This window comes from Octopus sinensis, linkage group LG16 (genome assembly GCF_006345805.1).
Source record: "Octopus sinensis linkage group LG16, ASM634580v1, whole genome shotgun sequence".
Lineage (NCBI taxonomy): Eukaryota > Metazoa > Mollusca > Cephalopoda > Octopoda > Octopodidae > Octopus > Octopus sinensis.
In genome coordinates, this window is record NC_043012.1 from 56,922,684 (window position 1) to 56,940,149 (window position 17,466).

General features: G+C 37.1%; 1 protein-coding gene across 2 annotated transcripts in view; it reads left to right on the top strand.

Moving 5' to 3' along the window:
- The window catches only part of LOC115220335 (scm-like with four MBT domains protein 1), a 104,592-nt gene that overhangs the window by 67,873 nt on the left and 19,253 nt on the right, over nucleotides 1-17,466 (top strand). For both annotated transcript variants that reach the window (XM_036510166.1, XM_029790434.2), the window contains exons 7-10: nucleotides 1,803-2,043; nucleotides 7,531-7,628; nucleotides 10,231-10,486; nucleotides 13,575-13,663. In XM_036510166.1, coding sequence (XP_036366059.1) covers nucleotides 1,803-2,043; nucleotides 7,531-7,628; nucleotides 10,231-10,486; nucleotides 13,575-13,663 — 684 coding nt within the window. The remainder of the gene's footprint in view (nucleotides 1-1,802; nucleotides 2,044-7,530; nucleotides 7,629-10,230; nucleotides 10,487-13,574; nucleotides 13,664-17,466) is intronic.

Sequence of the window (17,466 nt, forward strand, 5' to 3'; positions counted from 1 at the left end):
TGTGTGCTTGAGGGGCTTACAGTGGTGATTATCAGAGACTTTTAGCTCTAGTAAATGGATTATTTTTGTACATTGTTCATCTTGGCATCAAATGGCATCGTTTCCTTGAGGTGTGTAGTAGTGTCTAACATAATTATAGGAGAATCTAACATATTTAACCCTTCAACATTAAGTTTACTCTCTTAAATGTAATGCTTGTTCACATTGTTTTGAATTCATCATATCTTATCTTGTAGCTTTGAAATGTTGATGCTGCAGTTTATTTTTAAAATGATGTTGTGTGATAGGCTGGATCTGGCTGGTTTAAGCATGAAACAAGAATAATATTTAGGCCCCTGATATATGGAATTTGCCAACTGAATCTGTTAAATTTCCATCAGCACCCTATTCAACATTATGACTATTAGGAGCTTGAGTTTATTAGGAAATTTATATACAGTCACTACAGGTGGCACATAAGCGAACCATCCGAACGTGGCCGTTGCCAGCACCGCCCCGACGGGCCTCTGTGCCGGTGGCACGTCAAAAGCACCCACTACACTCATTGAGTGGTTGGTGTTAGGAAGGGCATCCAGCCGTAGAAACACTGCCAGATCAGACTGGGCCTGGTGCAGCCTTCTGGCTTCCCAGACCCCAGTTGAACCGTCCAACCCGTGCTAGCATGGAAAGCGGATGCTAAATGATGATGATGATATTGTCTTATAAATGCTGCCCCGTTTTAACCCTTTCAATACCAACCCGACTGAAACCGCCTCTGGCTTTGTAGTACAAATGTCTTGTTTTCATAAGTTTTGAATAAAAATTTTCCACTAGACCTTAGTCCCAATTTATGTTCCTAACAACAGCTGAATGATAATTAAGTTATTTTACTAAATTCTTTGTTATATTTAAAATTAAATGAAAGAAACAGAATATCTCAAAATAAATGCGGTAACGAAAGGGTTAGTTCTAAATCTGAGGAATGTCATGCCCCACATTTAAAAGATTAGGTGATTGCAATGAGAACAACAGTCCTATATGAGAAGTTCAACTAACATGCCCAACCTCTTATATTACACTCATTTACTCACAGTCACACACAAAAGCTTATAACTTGTCTAAGCCCTTTCATGGCTGGATTTTTAGTGAACCACACTCATGATCATCATCGTTTAATGTCTGCTTTCCATGCTTGCTTGGGTTGGACAAATTGACTGTGGTCTGGCGAACCAGATGGCTACACCAGGCTCCAATCAGATCTGGCAGAGTTTCTACAGCTAGATGCCCTTCCTAAAGCCAACCACTCCAAGAGTGTAGTGGGTGCTTCTACATGCCACCGGCACGAGGGCCAGTCAGGTGGTACTGGCAATGGCTATACTCAAATGGTGCTTTTTATATGCCACCTGCACAGTCCAGCGGCACTGGCAATGACCTCGCTTGAATGTTTTTTCATGTGCCATCAGCACAAATGCCAGTAAGGTGATGCAGGTAATGATCATGCTCAAATGGTGCTTTTTACGTGCCACCGGCATGGAAGCCAGTTTGTTGCTCTGGCAATGATCACGCTTGGATGGTGCTCTTAGCGCTCCACTAGCACAGATGCCAGTCATCAAATTTGATTTCAATGTTTCAAGTAATTTTGAATGTTGTCAAGAATTTTGATAAAATTTAGTTTAGAGCCAGTTTTAATACTGAAGGGTTAATTCAAATAATTTTGCATGAGGGTTCTTACAAAATTTTTATTAAGACACATTTAAAACCAAGACCATATGTGTATATATGTATATGTTATAATATTGTTTGTTATGAATAATGTTTTGTAGACAACTGGGACAACTCCTGTTGATCAAATAAAGCAAGGTATGCGCCTAGAACTGCAGGACCATATCAACCCCAATCATGTTTGGATTGTGAAAGTGTTGGAGAATGTTGGTGGACGTTTATACTTACGTCAGGAAGGTCTAAACCACTCTGAAACTGACTTCTGGCTATTCTACCTCAATCATTTGCTTCACCCCATTGACTGGGCAAAGCAGAACAATTATGAATACTCTCCTCCCAAAGGTAAGAGTGACTCCTTAACGAGCATTTTTAATTTTTAACTAATTTTCTAAGGTTTTTACTTTCAAGAGACAAGATTCGAATAATTCTTATTTATTCACATTGTTTTGAATTAATCCTGCATTATCCTCTGTGTGTGTGTATGTATGTATGTATGTGTGTGTGTATGTATGTATGTATGTATGTATGTATATATATATATATATATATATATATATATATATATATATATATTATATATATATATATATATATATATATACATATACATATATAATAAAATATTAGGGAATAAATCCAAACTTACAAGGAAAAATCAGATTTAGGATTAAATCCAATTTTATAGTATAAATATATTATATTATATTAAATTAGAGATAAAACCACTATTAGGCAAATCATATATATATACTAGCACTATGACAAAAAAGTCACTTCTATTGATTTTTTAATGGCTTTGCAGGGTGACTGGAGAAATGTAAAGATGTGCACGACCACCCTTGGACGGTTTTGAATGACCATAGAAAGTGTGAGCCCTCTAACTGAAAAATTGTGGATTTGTATAAAGGACACACACACAGACAGACATTTTGCCGTTTATATATATATATCTCTTATTATAAAAGGCAGATTTTATCTGCCTCCCTTTGGGAGTTATACAAATCTACAATATAGGATTTCTTCAATTACAATTTACCTAGCATTTTTGAGAGTACAAGGCATCGCGTCATGCCAGGTCCAGTTTTTAAAATTTAAACTCCAATTAAGCAAAATTTACAGAAAACTCACATTCTGGTGTGTGTGTCAAATGCTTTTCTTAGTCTGGTTTACACCACACGCAAACGCACACACACAGTGTGCGACGAATAAAATGAAAGTAAATGTAATATTTGTTTCTGTCTATCACGCTGATAGATACATGAGTAAAATGTATGGGAAGCTAACAGATAACAGTGAGTGAAAATGTTCTTGGAAGAGAGTAAATTAGCGACAGAGTGATTTGAGCAAGACTAAACTGAAAGTATGAAACCGTGTTTATGTATAAACAGACGACACTTATATAAACCCTTTCGTTACCAAACCGCCCGAATTTACCTATTCATATTTAAATGAGAATATCAGAGTAAATCTCTTTAGTACATTCGTGAAAACACGTATTATACTTCGTAAACACTTCAAATACAGTTTTGTACAAAAATCGAAGTGTAATTTTAATTCCGTGAATTATGGGAGATTTTTTTCCAAAATTTGTTCCTATTGTGTTTTCAAAATTTGTAATTCTGACAAAAAATGGATACGAATTTCATTATATCAAGCAGCGAGTCAGAATTCGAAGGATTTTCTACTGAAGACCTTCATAAATCTAACTCTATGACTGAAAAAAAATAAGCATCTGTGTGTCTGTCCCCTTCGATTTAGATTCGTAACTACTCCCACATTTTGCCGTGCAGTTTAACCAAAAGCGGGTATCTTATAGTCGTGATTCATATCGAGCCTTCTGGGTATTAGCGCACGTCTACGATGAGTCTACGATTTAAAAAAATTTACCATCATATTTTTCCATTTGAATGCATTTTTTTCGTTTTTATATAAGGGAAGTAACTCTCTAAAAATATCTACGATGTGTCAACGATTTAAAAAAAAAATTTACCTTAATTTTTTTTCAATTTTTAATGCATTTTTTTGCTATTTTTTGGCTATAACTCTCTAAAAATGCTTATATAGTTATTTCCCTTACAACCCGAGCAACGCCGGGCGATACTGCTAGTATATATATATATTCTTATTTCAGTCATTTGATAGCGGCCATGCTGAGCACCACGTTGAAGTGTTTTAGTTGATCAATTTGATCCCTGAACCTATTTCTTAAGCCTAGTACTTATTCTATCTGTCTTTTTTGCTGAACCACTAAGTTACGGCAATGTAAACACACCACATAGATATGACACGCAGATACACACACACATATATAAAAGACAGGCTTCTTTCAGTTTCTGTCTACCAAATCCACTCTCAAGGCTTTGGTCAGCCCAAGGTGCCATGCAGTGGGACTGAACCTAGAACCATGTAGTTGGGAAGCAAGGTTGAGAACCAGTGATTTAGATAGATGTTGCTGGTTTTTTCTTATTGTATGATACATTTAAAAAAAATCTGTAACAATGCCACCGCAAGACAATTTCACCTAACAATAAAATATTATATTTAAGGTAAAATGGGCAAATATTAATTACTATTTCTTAATTAATTTTTATGTATTTCACTATTTAGCTTCCAACATAATGATTCATAGTTTAATAGTTATCTCTTTTGGAAGGGACTTGTTTTGCAAGTACTTGGTGACCTGTGCTGCCATGAGAAAAGCAGCCAATACATTCTATAAAGTGGCTGGCATTAGGAAAGACATCCAGTTGTAGAAATCATGTGTAAACAGACATTAGAGTTTATAATAATAATAATAATAATAATGAAATTATTGTATACAGTGCTCAGGTGCACCACAACTTGTCAAAAGTATGTATAAAGCATATGCAGTAATGTACAAATGTTTGGAAAGCGAACAGTGTATGAGTCAGATACATGCTTGCGTGTGTATGGAGGGGAGAAAATCAGGTGTAGTGTTGGCGAATCTCAGGAAGCATGGAAGTTTTGAAGGATGCAGTGCTCCGACAACTAACAACTGATGCTGGCAGTTAGTTCCATACTTCAGCAATTCTTAGCATGAAAAAATGTTTCCGAAAGTCATGGGAGCTGTGCTGTTTTCTGGCTTTGTAAACATATCCACGAGTGTTAGACAGGTGGAGTTTGAAAAGGTGCTCAGAGTTATTGTTTGTAAGATGGTTAATAATTTTATGGGTGTCTGCCTAGTCAGCTGCCAGACGTCGGGAGTTTCAATGTGTCCATGCCCAGGGACATGGTGCTGTCTTCTGGTTTGCTGGTTCCTGTTGAACTGTCCAACCAATGTCAGCATGGAAAAGGGAATGTTAAATGATGATTGTGATGATGAGGAATGATAAAGGAGGTTAATTATAGTGTGAAAGTAACCATACTCTAAGCATTATTTATAACTAATACCACTAGAATGTGGAAATACTCTAATAAGCCACAGCGATAGATGAAATCCTTCACATCATTTGCAAAATTAGTTATTGCTACTTGATATTTTAAGTCGCTGACTTTCTTGTTACTACGTCATCATTCTTACTATAACATCTGGTCTTTCTATGTTGGCATGGGTTGAATAGCTTTTCACAAATGTATTACCATCGTTTTCAGTTCTGCTTCCTCACATGCCTGGAGTTCAGTGTCCTCAGACCAGGCTTCACTACTTCTCCTTAATCTGTATTTAATATCAGCTTTAATAGCATTTTATAATCTTATATAGATAAATATTGTATTTCGTATTGATTTCATCAGTCTTAGAGGTTTTGCAAAACTTGAGTACAAACCACAATTTTCTCCATCAAAAAAGAGAAAGAAAAAAAAAATTCAATTTTGCAGTTGAGCTTTATAGTTTTTTTATATATTTTTCTTCATCTCTTCTTTTCCCTCTAAATTATTCCTTCACCAATAAGTAATGGATGCTGCTTTTATCACCTGCTGGTGATTTAACCCTAAACCAGCTATCATCCAGCCAAAATATTTCACTCGTTTTATGCATAAAGTGGCCAGATCTGGCTTCTCACACCAACTCTACAATATCATTCTTAAAATTAACAGCTCTCAAAATCTCAAAGCTACAAAATAATGCATGATTAATTCAAAACAATATGGAATAAATTAACATTACTTTTTGACAGAATAATGTAAATGCTAAAGAGTTAAAATGAATTTAAGTTAGAGAACTCTCAGTTCCTTGAATGATAGTAGAATTTTTAGTTTCATCATTGCTTCATTAATTCAGTCATCAGAGAACTGTTTGGTTTTGAGACTTAATAACCTTAACAGTAAAAATTCCTCAAAGAGGTTACACATACTGCTTTCAATGGTGTTGGTACTGTTTTGATTTGTTGGATATTTAAAATCACACTTTACTGTACTGCATCTATATGCATCTTTGCCTGCATTTTATTAAAGAAAAAAACTGAGTAGAGATGTATATACCTAAATTGATATATTGGATTGGATTGCCCATGTTTTAGTCCACTGCAGGGCGAAGACCTCAGCATGTTCTCTCCATCAACCACAGTCTGATGTAGACGCCATGAATTTGATCTTAAGATCATGCTGGTTAGATGAGCCCACTCTGTCACACTGGCTTAACATGGCTTGGCAGAGGGGTGAAGTTTTTATGCCCTTATCCAAGGGTAGTTAAGTCAATTACATCAACTCTGAAAGGATGAAAAACAAAGTTGTATATGTAGTTAGATTACATAGATTATATAAATATTCAAAGAAATATGTGTAAATAAATGATACAAGAATATATTAGGAAAGCTTACAAGTAATATTGTTTTGAAAATAATACTTTGGCAATGAAGTTTTCTTGGGTTTATGGAGTTAGTAAAATTTATTTCCCTATCAAAGTAGAAACACTTATTTTTAATGATGATTTTATGCTGTATAAATTATAAAAAACTCCTGAAAAACAGTACTGAAAAAATAAGATCTATATCATCATCATCATCAATTAGTGTTCATTATTCCATGCTTGCATGGGTTAGACGGAGTTTATTGAGGTAGATTTTCTACTTGTAGAAGCCTTTCTTGTCACCAACCTTCACCTCTTCCCAAACAAAGTAATATTTTCTCCTGGCCAGACATGTTTTTCCACAGAAGATTGGAGACGGACAACATTGTTTGTCTGATGATGATCATCATTTACAACCATCGTGTGATGTCAAGACAAGACTGCAGTTACACACAAATGCACACCTGTATACATAGATACACATACATGATGGGCTTTTTCAGTTTCCATCTACCATATCCTCTCACAAGGCTTTGGTTGGCCTGCATGTATGGTAGAAGACACTATCCAAGGCGCCACACAGTGAGACTGAACCCAAGATTCAATGGTCGGAAAGCAAGCTTCTTAGCCACACTGCTACACCTGTGCCTACACTTCCACACCTGTTGACACAATTATTTGCTAGCCGTTTTTACACTCCATAAAGTGTTGGTAAATGAATATAGATAGTGGAAAGGAGAGAGAACTAAACAATCTCTTGAATACTTGCGTAACATTAAGATCTTGCAGTTTTTAAAATCATGCCAAAATGGAATATAGGAACGAGGTATGGTTCCCACTCATCTAGGAGAGCTGTGAGAACTGGCTTAGACCATGACAATCGTTCAACCAATGCCAGCATAGAAAAGCAGACTAAAATGAATAGAACAAAAGCTTTATTCTTGTACAGATTAGTTTAGTTATTTAATAGTTATTAAAGCTTTTCTTTCAAACAAAATAATTAAAACACCTTTTTTGTTTATTCATGTAAGGACTTTCTTTTCCTTTGTTTTCTTATATTTGAGATGTTTGTTTTTTTGCAGAGTATGAAGATCAGTATACGAAAGAAGAATGGGATGAGATTTTCCAGGAGGCTTTAAAGGAAGCTGAAGCAATGCCACTCCCTGTTGATATATTCAAGGTGAGATTCTAACATTGTAATAATCTTTAATTTGTTGGCTCCCACATGACCCACCAAAGGGTCATGGTGATATGTTTGCAAAACCCACATTAATTTCCTGTAGGATGTCCCATTATTTCTCTTCTACAACCTTTTGGGAGCTGGCACACTAAAGTTGCTTAAGTATGTGACTGTGGTACTCTAGAACATTTCTTTTCTATATTATATAAATCTTTTCATTTTCCCTTTTTTTTAAAAAATTTATTTTACATTTATATCCCATGCTGGTGGCATGTAAAAAGCACTTTCCGAACATGGTCGATGCCAGTGCCCCTTGACTGGCTCCTGTGCCAGTGGTATATAAAAAGCACCATCTGAACATGGTCGATGCTAGTACCCCGTGACTGGCTCACATGCCGGTGGCATGTAAAATGCACCCACTACACTTTGGGAATGGTTGGCATTAGGAAGGGCATCCAGCTGTAGAAACCAAGCCAAAATCAGACTGGAGCCTGGTGCAGCCCACTGGCTTGCCAGTCCTCAGTCAAACTGTCCAACCCATGCCAGTTTGGAAAACGGACGTTAAACGATAATGATGATGATCTAGGGCGGCGAGCTGGCAGAACCGTTAACACGCCGGGCGAAATGCGTAGCTGTATTCCGTCTGCCACTACGTTCTGAGTTCAAATTCTGCCGAGGTCGACTTTGCCTTTCATCCTTTCGGGGTCGATAAATTAAGTACCAGTTACACACTGGGGTCGATGTAATCGACTCAATCCCTTTGTCTGTCCCCTCTGTGTTTAGCCCCTTGTGGGTAGTAAAGAAACAGATAATGATGATGATCATCATTGTGCTAAGTGAGTTTCACCATGTCAGGAGATAAAATAAAAGACTGAGTAAACACTATATAATTAGGAAAACAGAAGGTCCTCCATGATCCACTGGTGGTTTGTGTGTAAAAACCACTACGATTCTTGTTTCACATATAATCATTTTTACTATATATTTTTACTTGAGTGAGGCAAGGCTGGTTGATTATATTGACCCCTCCAGTACTTGACTTATTTCATTGACCCTGAAAGGTTGAAAGGCTAAGTTGAACTCGGCGGCATTTGAACTCTGACCATAAAACCAAAAGAAATGCTGCTAAGCATTTTGTTTGGCTCAGTAATGATTCTGCCAGCTCGCTGTCTTTCTTGGTTTAGATATAATACAGTGACAAAATAACAGTATGGCATTCATATTAAAATTAAGATGTCGCACTGGAATCTTGGGGCAAAATGAAAAATGAGGCCCAGGAGCCAAGATGTTAACATGATATGATTATTACTGGAGAGACTTATAAAGGAAGTTAGAAAGAAAAAAAGGGGTACTGTCTTTCTCTTTTACTGGTTTCAGTCATTTGACTGTGGCCATGCTGGAGCACTGCCTGTAGTCGAGCACATCGACCCCAGGACTTATTCTTTGTAAACCTAGTACTTATTCTATCGGTCTCTTTTGCTGAACCGCTAAGTTACGGGGTACATAAACACACCAGCATCGTTTGTCAAGCGATGTTGAGGGGACAAACACAGACACACACGCATATACATACAATGGGCTTCTTTCAGTTTCAGTCTACCAAATCCACTCACAAGGCTTTGGTTGGCCTGAGGCTATAGTAGAAGACACTTGCCCAAGGTGCCATGAACCTGGAACGAAGCTACTTACCAAACAGCCACTCCTACGCCTGTGTAGAAAATGTTTTAAGTTGTTGTTTAGCCCCAGGTTATTTCTAATCCTGGATGCCTATAATCAAAGGTGTTCCAGCTAGAACCATCCTGTCTGTTTTTTTTTAATCCACTCCATCCTGATGCAGTGTTCCTAGAATTACATTAAGATTAAGCAGTGTGTCCTTTCTTTGTAAGCTGGTAGGTTTAACTTTCTATCTGTTGCTAGGACTCTAAGTTTAGTAGACTGGAACAATATGAAATGAAGTGTTTTGCTCAAGAATACAACCCACCACCCAGTCTTGGAATTGAAACTACAATCTTATGATCATGAGTGCAACACCTTAACCACTAAGCTGCACACTATCATGTGGGATAATAGCTCATAGAAAAACAAACCTTTCTAGGTAAGTTAATGAGGAAGTTCTTCATAGTAATTTGACCTACCAGAAATAGTTACCAAATCTTGCAAATAATACTGTCATACTAAAAGAAATGACACACCTGGTATAGTAATAGATATACAAAACAGATTATGTAGTGATAGCTGGAACAGCAATAGTAGTTTTGTTTTTGTACTTGGTTTGCAAGATCCTGGATGTGAACTCGTGTGAAACAGACCTGGAATAGAAAGAGCATGTCACTCATGAAATTTCAAATGGCGATGAATGGACTTTGAGAAATGCATCTCATTGACTGACTGACTGACTAATCAAACAATATAAATATAAGAAGTGAAATAGAACCAGTACATGTGCTTATTAGTGGCATAATGACCCTCCCAAGATTCAACAAAATAATAGTAATAATTCTAGACCTGCAGTAAAAATAAGAAACCTTTTTTTGCTTTAAGAAAAAAACTTATTTCTTTGTTCTTTTTTTTAAATGTCTTAAAATATATTTTCTTTTACCAGGATCAGATTGAAATCCGCAGGCATAATTTCAAAGCTGGATGGAAGCTTGAGGCTGTGAACCCAGTGACAAAGAACGAAATTTGTCCTGCTACTGTAATTGATGTTGTTGATGATAAATACTTCATTGTCGAAATTGATGATGTTCGACCCCTTAATGAACGTTCATACATCCGATTTGGTTGCCACATCGACTCACCTGGTATCTTTCCTGCTATGTGGTGCAGGAGGAAGGGAATTCATTTGAAAAAACCAGCAGGTTAAACATTTATAAACTTTCTCATACTTTCTCAAAAATTTGTTATTCAGGCATGGCTGTGTGGTGAGAAGCTTGCTTCCCAATCACATGGTTCCAGGTTCTGTCCCACTGTGTGGCACCTTGGGCAAGTGTCTTCTACTATAACCTCAGGCCAACCACAGCCTTGTGAGTGGATTTGGTAGATAGAAACTGAAAGAAGCCCATCATGTGTGTGTATATATATATATATTATATATATATATATATATATAATATATATATATATTATGTGTGTCTATATTTATGTGTGTATTTGTGTCTGTTATCCCTTCACCATCACTTGACAACAGATCTTGGTGTGTCTACGTCCCTGTAACTTAGCAGTTTGGCAAAAGAGACTGATAGAATAAGTACTAGGCTTACAGAGAGCATAAATCCTGGGGTCGATTTGTTCGACTAAAACCCTTTAAGGCAGTGCTCCAGCATGGCCGCAGTCAAATGACTGAAACAGGTAAAAGAATATTAATAGCATCTTCCTTTCAGTGAAGGTGCCTGGTTTAGTGGTTAAAGGGTATTCAGCTAATGGCTGTAAGATCAGGAGTTCGATTCCCAGTGGTGCATTATGTCTTTGAGCAAAACACTTAATGCCCTGTTGCTCCAGTCCACTCAGCTGGCAAAAATGAAGGAGCATCATGAGACCACTGCTGAGATGCTTCCAACAAATGAAAAAGAAAAGCTGTTAGAAAACCGATTATAGCAGCGACTCCATCTAAGAATATCTGAAGAAGGAATATTATTCTGAAATATATAAGACTATGGATGACTAAATTACAGCAGGTATAGGTCCCATTGTCTGTATTATAGTGCATTGTTGCACCATTCAAAACTTTTTATTCTTTACAAACAATACACAATGGTTCAAGTGAACTACAATACTCTCCTGTATTTCAAAGGGCCAACTTTGTCCCATTCTATCTTACATTAGATCTCCTTGAGAACTATGTTAAGGGTACACATGTTTATTAAGTTCTTGGCCATTTGCATGTTAATTCCATGAGCAGGTTGTTCCGTTGATCCAATCAACTGGAGCACTCGTTGCCATAACCAGCTGTCTGCTAATTTTGCTTTTAGTTTTTTTTTTTAGTTTTATTTTATCTTCCTTTCAATCAGATTTTTTAAAAATTTTAAATTCAATTAATTGATGCATAAATTAATAATGGATTAATTAATTTGTTGCGGAAGTAATTTTGTCATGTGAAAGTATTGTTTCAAAGCAGTTGTGAAAGTATGGTAATTTAGTGTTTCTAAGTATGGTAATTTTTATGTTGTACATTCTGCAAGGCAGCTAAAAGCAATAATAATAATAATGAAGAAAAAGAAAGATCTATAGTTAGATTGTTGTAGAAATCAGTCCTGTGGGGAAAAGAACATGGAAGGCTAGTGGATGGTATGACTTGGCATGCCATCTAAGTGTGGATGGATGTTGTAGTAAATTATTTATTGGCATGTCATATATCTGTGATTAAATTATTAGTGACAGTCATGTAACGTTTCTAAGAAACCTTGCACATTATTGCATTCTTGTAGTGCTGTAAATGCTAGATTACTAAAAGCATAAAGTGATCTCGTATCACAAGAGATGAAACTTTAGTAACAAGCAAGATGTGAGGTGTTAACCAGTACCAGCATGGAAGGCAGACATTAAATGATGATGATTAGCATGTTTCTCTATATTCTCTTTTTTTTTCCAAATAAGGTATTTTATACTTTGTTGGTCTTCACATACTGAAATAATAAAACCAATCAATGATGGATATTTTATAGTAGACAGAAAGTAAATGTCACTATTGTTTAAATGGTGTCAATGTGAAGACAAGTAGAAACCCTTCTCTCTCTCTCTCTCTCTCTCTCATGCTTTTGTACATTTCCTGTCTTCTAAATTTCACTCACAAGGCATTGATTGGTCCATCTGAGGTTATAGTTGAAGACCCTTGCCCTAGGTGCTACACTGTGGGATGGAACCTGAACCCACATGTTTGTGAAGTGAACTTAACCACACAGGCATGCCTGCATGTGTATGTGTGTGTGAGAGATTGGTTTCGGCCAGAGGCTGTGGTCATGATGAGGCACTGCTGTGTGTGTATATATACACACACACAAACGTGTATATATTTGCAGGCATGCATGGCTGTGTGGTTAAAAAGTTCATGTCACAATGTGCATGAACTTGGTATTGGAAGTTGGACAAGTATAGTGGACAGGACAAATTTTGGTAAAGACTCCTGTTTCTATCTCTGTCACCTTCTTAACCTCTCATCACCTGGTACAAGGCCACCTCCTCCAATGACCCCTCCTCTCTCAAAGGATCTTTGTCTTGCAAGTTACTTAATGACCCTGCCAGTGCTGGTGCATCCTGTTCACACTGTAAAGTAGTTGGTGTATGGAAGGTGAATCAAGCTGTAAAAATCCTAATAAAACAGATAATGAAGCCTGGTGTGGTCTTCTGCCTAGCTACCACCTACCAAACCGTCCAACCCATATCAGCATGGAAAACGGATGTTAAATGATGATGATGATAATATATTGTTTGCTTGTTCCTCCTTGAGCCATCCTTTGCTCATAAGGGCAGGTTTCCCGGTTTCCTTGGCATATAGGTTAACGTGTTATTAGAAATGGTTTCTTTGGCTGGAAGAATTTGAGGCCCAATGATCACTTTGAATCCATGAATATTTTTCATTTATTAGAGTGCAATATATTGAATTATAATCTGAATCAAAATTTACTCATCAAAAGAAATATATCTAAATTCAGTGCATTTGTATTTTATAGTTAAATATTTCAGTTTATGTATTGTTTTCACAGCTTCATTGGTAAATAGCTGTTGGACTATCTGTGTAAAGAAGCTGCTTCTGAAGTTGTAAGACCACCTCGGTCCATTGTTACTTTTCGAGTAGTCATCTCTGCTTGTCTAGCCTTTTTAGTTTATTAGATATTCCTTCTTCTAGAGTAATCTTATAAGCAAAGCATCAGTGATGGTTCTCTAAACATTTTGTACACATTGTCACTTAATATGGCTCATTCCACTAATAGCTTTCTTTCTTCTCTACAGGTTGGGACGGAGAGTTTGATTGGGCAGAATACCTTTCCAATATAGATCGTAAAGCTGCTCCTCGCAATTGCTTTGGATCAGTTTGCATGGTAAAGTACTTCTTAACCCCTTTTCTACCCTTTTTTGTTTTTACTCTTTTCAGCAAATGGACAGCAGCTGTGCTGCCGCACCAAATTCAAAGATCAATCATATAAATGTCAGTACTTGTTTTTTTGATTTCTATTTGTCAAACTGCTATGTTACAAGACATAAGGGAACAATATGATTTTTAAGCATAGTAAAAAACACACACACACACACACACAGACATATTGTGGGTTTTTGCACAGTTTCCTTTTACCAAATTTTACTCACACGACATTACTCACAACCCATGTCTAGCTTGGAAGATGGTTACCCAAGGTACTGTGTTGTGAGATACAACTTGGGACCTTGTTGTGGTGAAGTGAACATCATACAGTCTTACCCAAGGTACTGTGTTGTGGGATAGAACTTGGGACCTTGTTGTGGTGAAGCGAACATCATACCATACAGCCTTACCCAAGGTACTGTGTTGTGAGATAGAACTTGGGACCTTGTTGTGGTGAAGTGAACATCATAAAATACAGCCTTACCCAAGGTATGGTGTTGTGGGATAGAACTTGGGACCTTGTTGTGGTGAAGTGAACATCATACAGCCTTACCCAAGGTACTGTGTTGTGGGATAGAACTTGGGACCTTGTTGTGGTGAAGTGAACATCATAACATGCAGCCTTACCCAAGGTACTGTGTTGTGGGATAGAACTTGGGACCTTGTTGTGGTGAAGTGAACATCATAACTTGCAGCCTTACATCTGCATAGTTCTCTGTTATTGTTGGCTACAGAAATATATCCTCTAGGAGCCATGCAGTGGGACTGAACCTGGAACCATGTGGTTTGGAAGCAAACTTCTTACCACACAGTCATGCCTTTTTGTAGTTTTTTTTTGGATGAAAACAGAAGCTTGGTGGCATAAAAAATGCCTGGATATATTAGATGCACACAATTTCAGCAGTGCATATTCAGGAAAAAAGAGTTTTTACTGCATTAAAGCTTGTGGGGGAAACCCAGCTTTGTATATAGTTGCCAAGGTATTTTTTTTAAATCTATTTTTGGAAAAAAAAGCCTATCCTATATGCCATCAAATGCAGTGTTAGATAAGATGTATTAGACTCTGTCAGAGCTAATCTCTCCCATTTTTATTTGAGTGGGTCTGTGTACCTCACTGATTTACCCAATTGAAGTCAGTTGTGTGTGTGTGTTTGTGTGAAGCTCACCTGATCATTGCAGTGGGGTGCAACTTGAGTTATGAGAAAAAGAATTTAAATTTAAACAAACACAATATCCATTATGCCATGCACTGATTTTACAATGAGAAACTGTAGCATAATAATGCATGCTGGACAGTTTTGATCAAAAGCTGGTTTATCAGTTTTCTTGGTAACAGGCATCACCAAAAGATATGCACATATGTGATTGTGTGTGTATGTATATATATATATATATATATATATATATAAAATATAAATTGGACGTGGGCGATCATTGTATTCTTTCTCGTCTTGAGGTTCACAGCCAAACGGTTGGGTGGATTCACATGAAAAATGGCACACAGGTGGAGACGGGTCCATAGATTGGAATGCAGTTTGTATTTTTTTCATAACCCCCATACTTACCGGGAAACTTGTTTAAAACTCTTTCTAATGGAATTTCCCTCTTTCTTCTGTCATTAAAACAACCAGTTACTTAGAAGCTGTTTTCTGACGGGGTGGGGTCAGGAAATTTTCGTATAGTTGGAGGAAACAGGGGACCTGAAATGATAAGGTTGACAAACACTGTTATAGATAATGCCTAACCGAAAACGATCACAGCCACATCATCCAAACAGACCGGGTGAAACCGGGCTTAGCTGCTAGTATATATATATATATATATATATATATATGGTATATTAAAAGAATGGGCTTTCTCATGGTCTTCCTATCATATTCCTCTCACAAGATATTGATTTACTTGTCATTATGGTACAAGATACTTGCCCAAGATGCCATGCAGTGGAATCTAACCCCAGAACCATGTGATTACAAAGCAAAGCGATCTTAACCACATAGCCATTTCTGTGCCCATGTGTGTGTGTATGAATATATGTATGCATATATATATTTTGTATAGTACAGTGCAGACAAGAAGGTAATGTGTTAGGACTACATTATCCAATTTAGTCTTCCTTCTTCTTTAGCTAGTTCAGTTTGATTTGAGAAAGCTGTGTCTGCTTTTTATTGCAAGTTCAGTGATCATGCTGAAGCTCCCTATTGTTGTTTAGCCCCAGACCTTAGGATCAAAAGCATTCCAGCTGTAACTATCCTGTCATTTGATATACATTTAACCCTTTTGATACCAACCCGGCTGAAATCTCCTCTAGCTCTGTAGTACAAATGTCTTGTTTTCATAAGTTTTGAACTCAAATCTTCCACCAAATCTTAGTCACAATTTATGTTCCTAACACTAGCTTAACCCTTTTGTTACTAACCTGGCCAAAACTGGCTCTGGCTCTGTGGTAAAATGTCTTGCTTTCAGAAGTTTTGAATTAAAATATTCCACCAAGCCTTAGTCACAATTTACATTCCTAACACTAGCTTAATGATAACTAAGTTATTTTACTAAATTCTTTGTTATATTCAAAATAATTGAAAGAAACACAGAGCATCTCAAAATAAATACAGTAACGAAAGGGTTAAGGATTACATTATCCAATGCCTCTTTTTTTTTTTTTTTTTTTCAAGACAGTATAAGTGTGATTTGAGCTGAATTGGGCTGCTTTTACTAGCAGGTTGGGCAACTGCATAGAGACAGCCTTGCTGAAAATCATTGAAGTAGAAATCTAAATTATAGATTCTTCTTTCTTTATTACCCACAAGGGGCTAAACATAGAGGGGACAAACAAGGACAGACAAAGGGATTAAGTTGATTACATCGACCCCAATGCGTAACTGGTACTTAATTTATCGACCCTGAAAGAATGAAAGCCAAAGTCAACCTTGGCGGAATTTGAACACAGAACATAATGGCAGGCGAAAAACAGCTAAGCATTTTGTCCGGAGTGCTAACGTTTCTGCCAACTTGCCGCTAAATTATAGATTCTGAATATTCTATTGCAAATCTTGTCTAAATTCAATAATTTATGTTATGAAAATGCAGGCACAGGCATAGATGTGTGGTTAAGAAGCTTGCTTTGCAATCACATGGGTTTGGGTTCAGTCCTGCTGCACAGCATCTTGGGTAAATATTTTCTATCATAGCCCTAGTGTAAGTGAATTTGGTAGACAGAAACTGTGTGGTAGCTTATATACAAACAAATGTGCATGTGTGTGTGTCTGTCACTCCTGCACTGATTGGCAACTGGTGTTGGTTTGTTTGCATTCCTGTAACATTGTGGTTTGGCAAAAGAGACCAATAGAATATGTATCAATTTAAAATAAAATAAATGCTGTTCTTCACTCCTGCTCCAGAGCGTCGGCTGTGGGGTCACTCCAAAAAGCTCTATCTGCGACGATTTCATCTCAATCGAAGGAGAAGGGCTTTCTCCATCCGGGTTGCGGATCCGTGGAATAAGCTGCCGGACGAGATAGTGAAGATGCCGACGACCGCTCGGTTCAAAGTCTCTCTTGACCAGAAATGGTCTGAACTCTTTGCATGAACATTCTCCCTGTACATAACTCCATGTCCCCCTACATGGCCTTGCTTTTTGCTTTTTGAGCCAAAAAATTAACTTAACTTAAATACTGGGGTATGATCTGTTTGAGTAAAAAATCTTTCAAAGTGGTGCCCCTGCATGGCTGTGTTGCAGTCCATTGGCTGAAGCAAGTAAAAGAT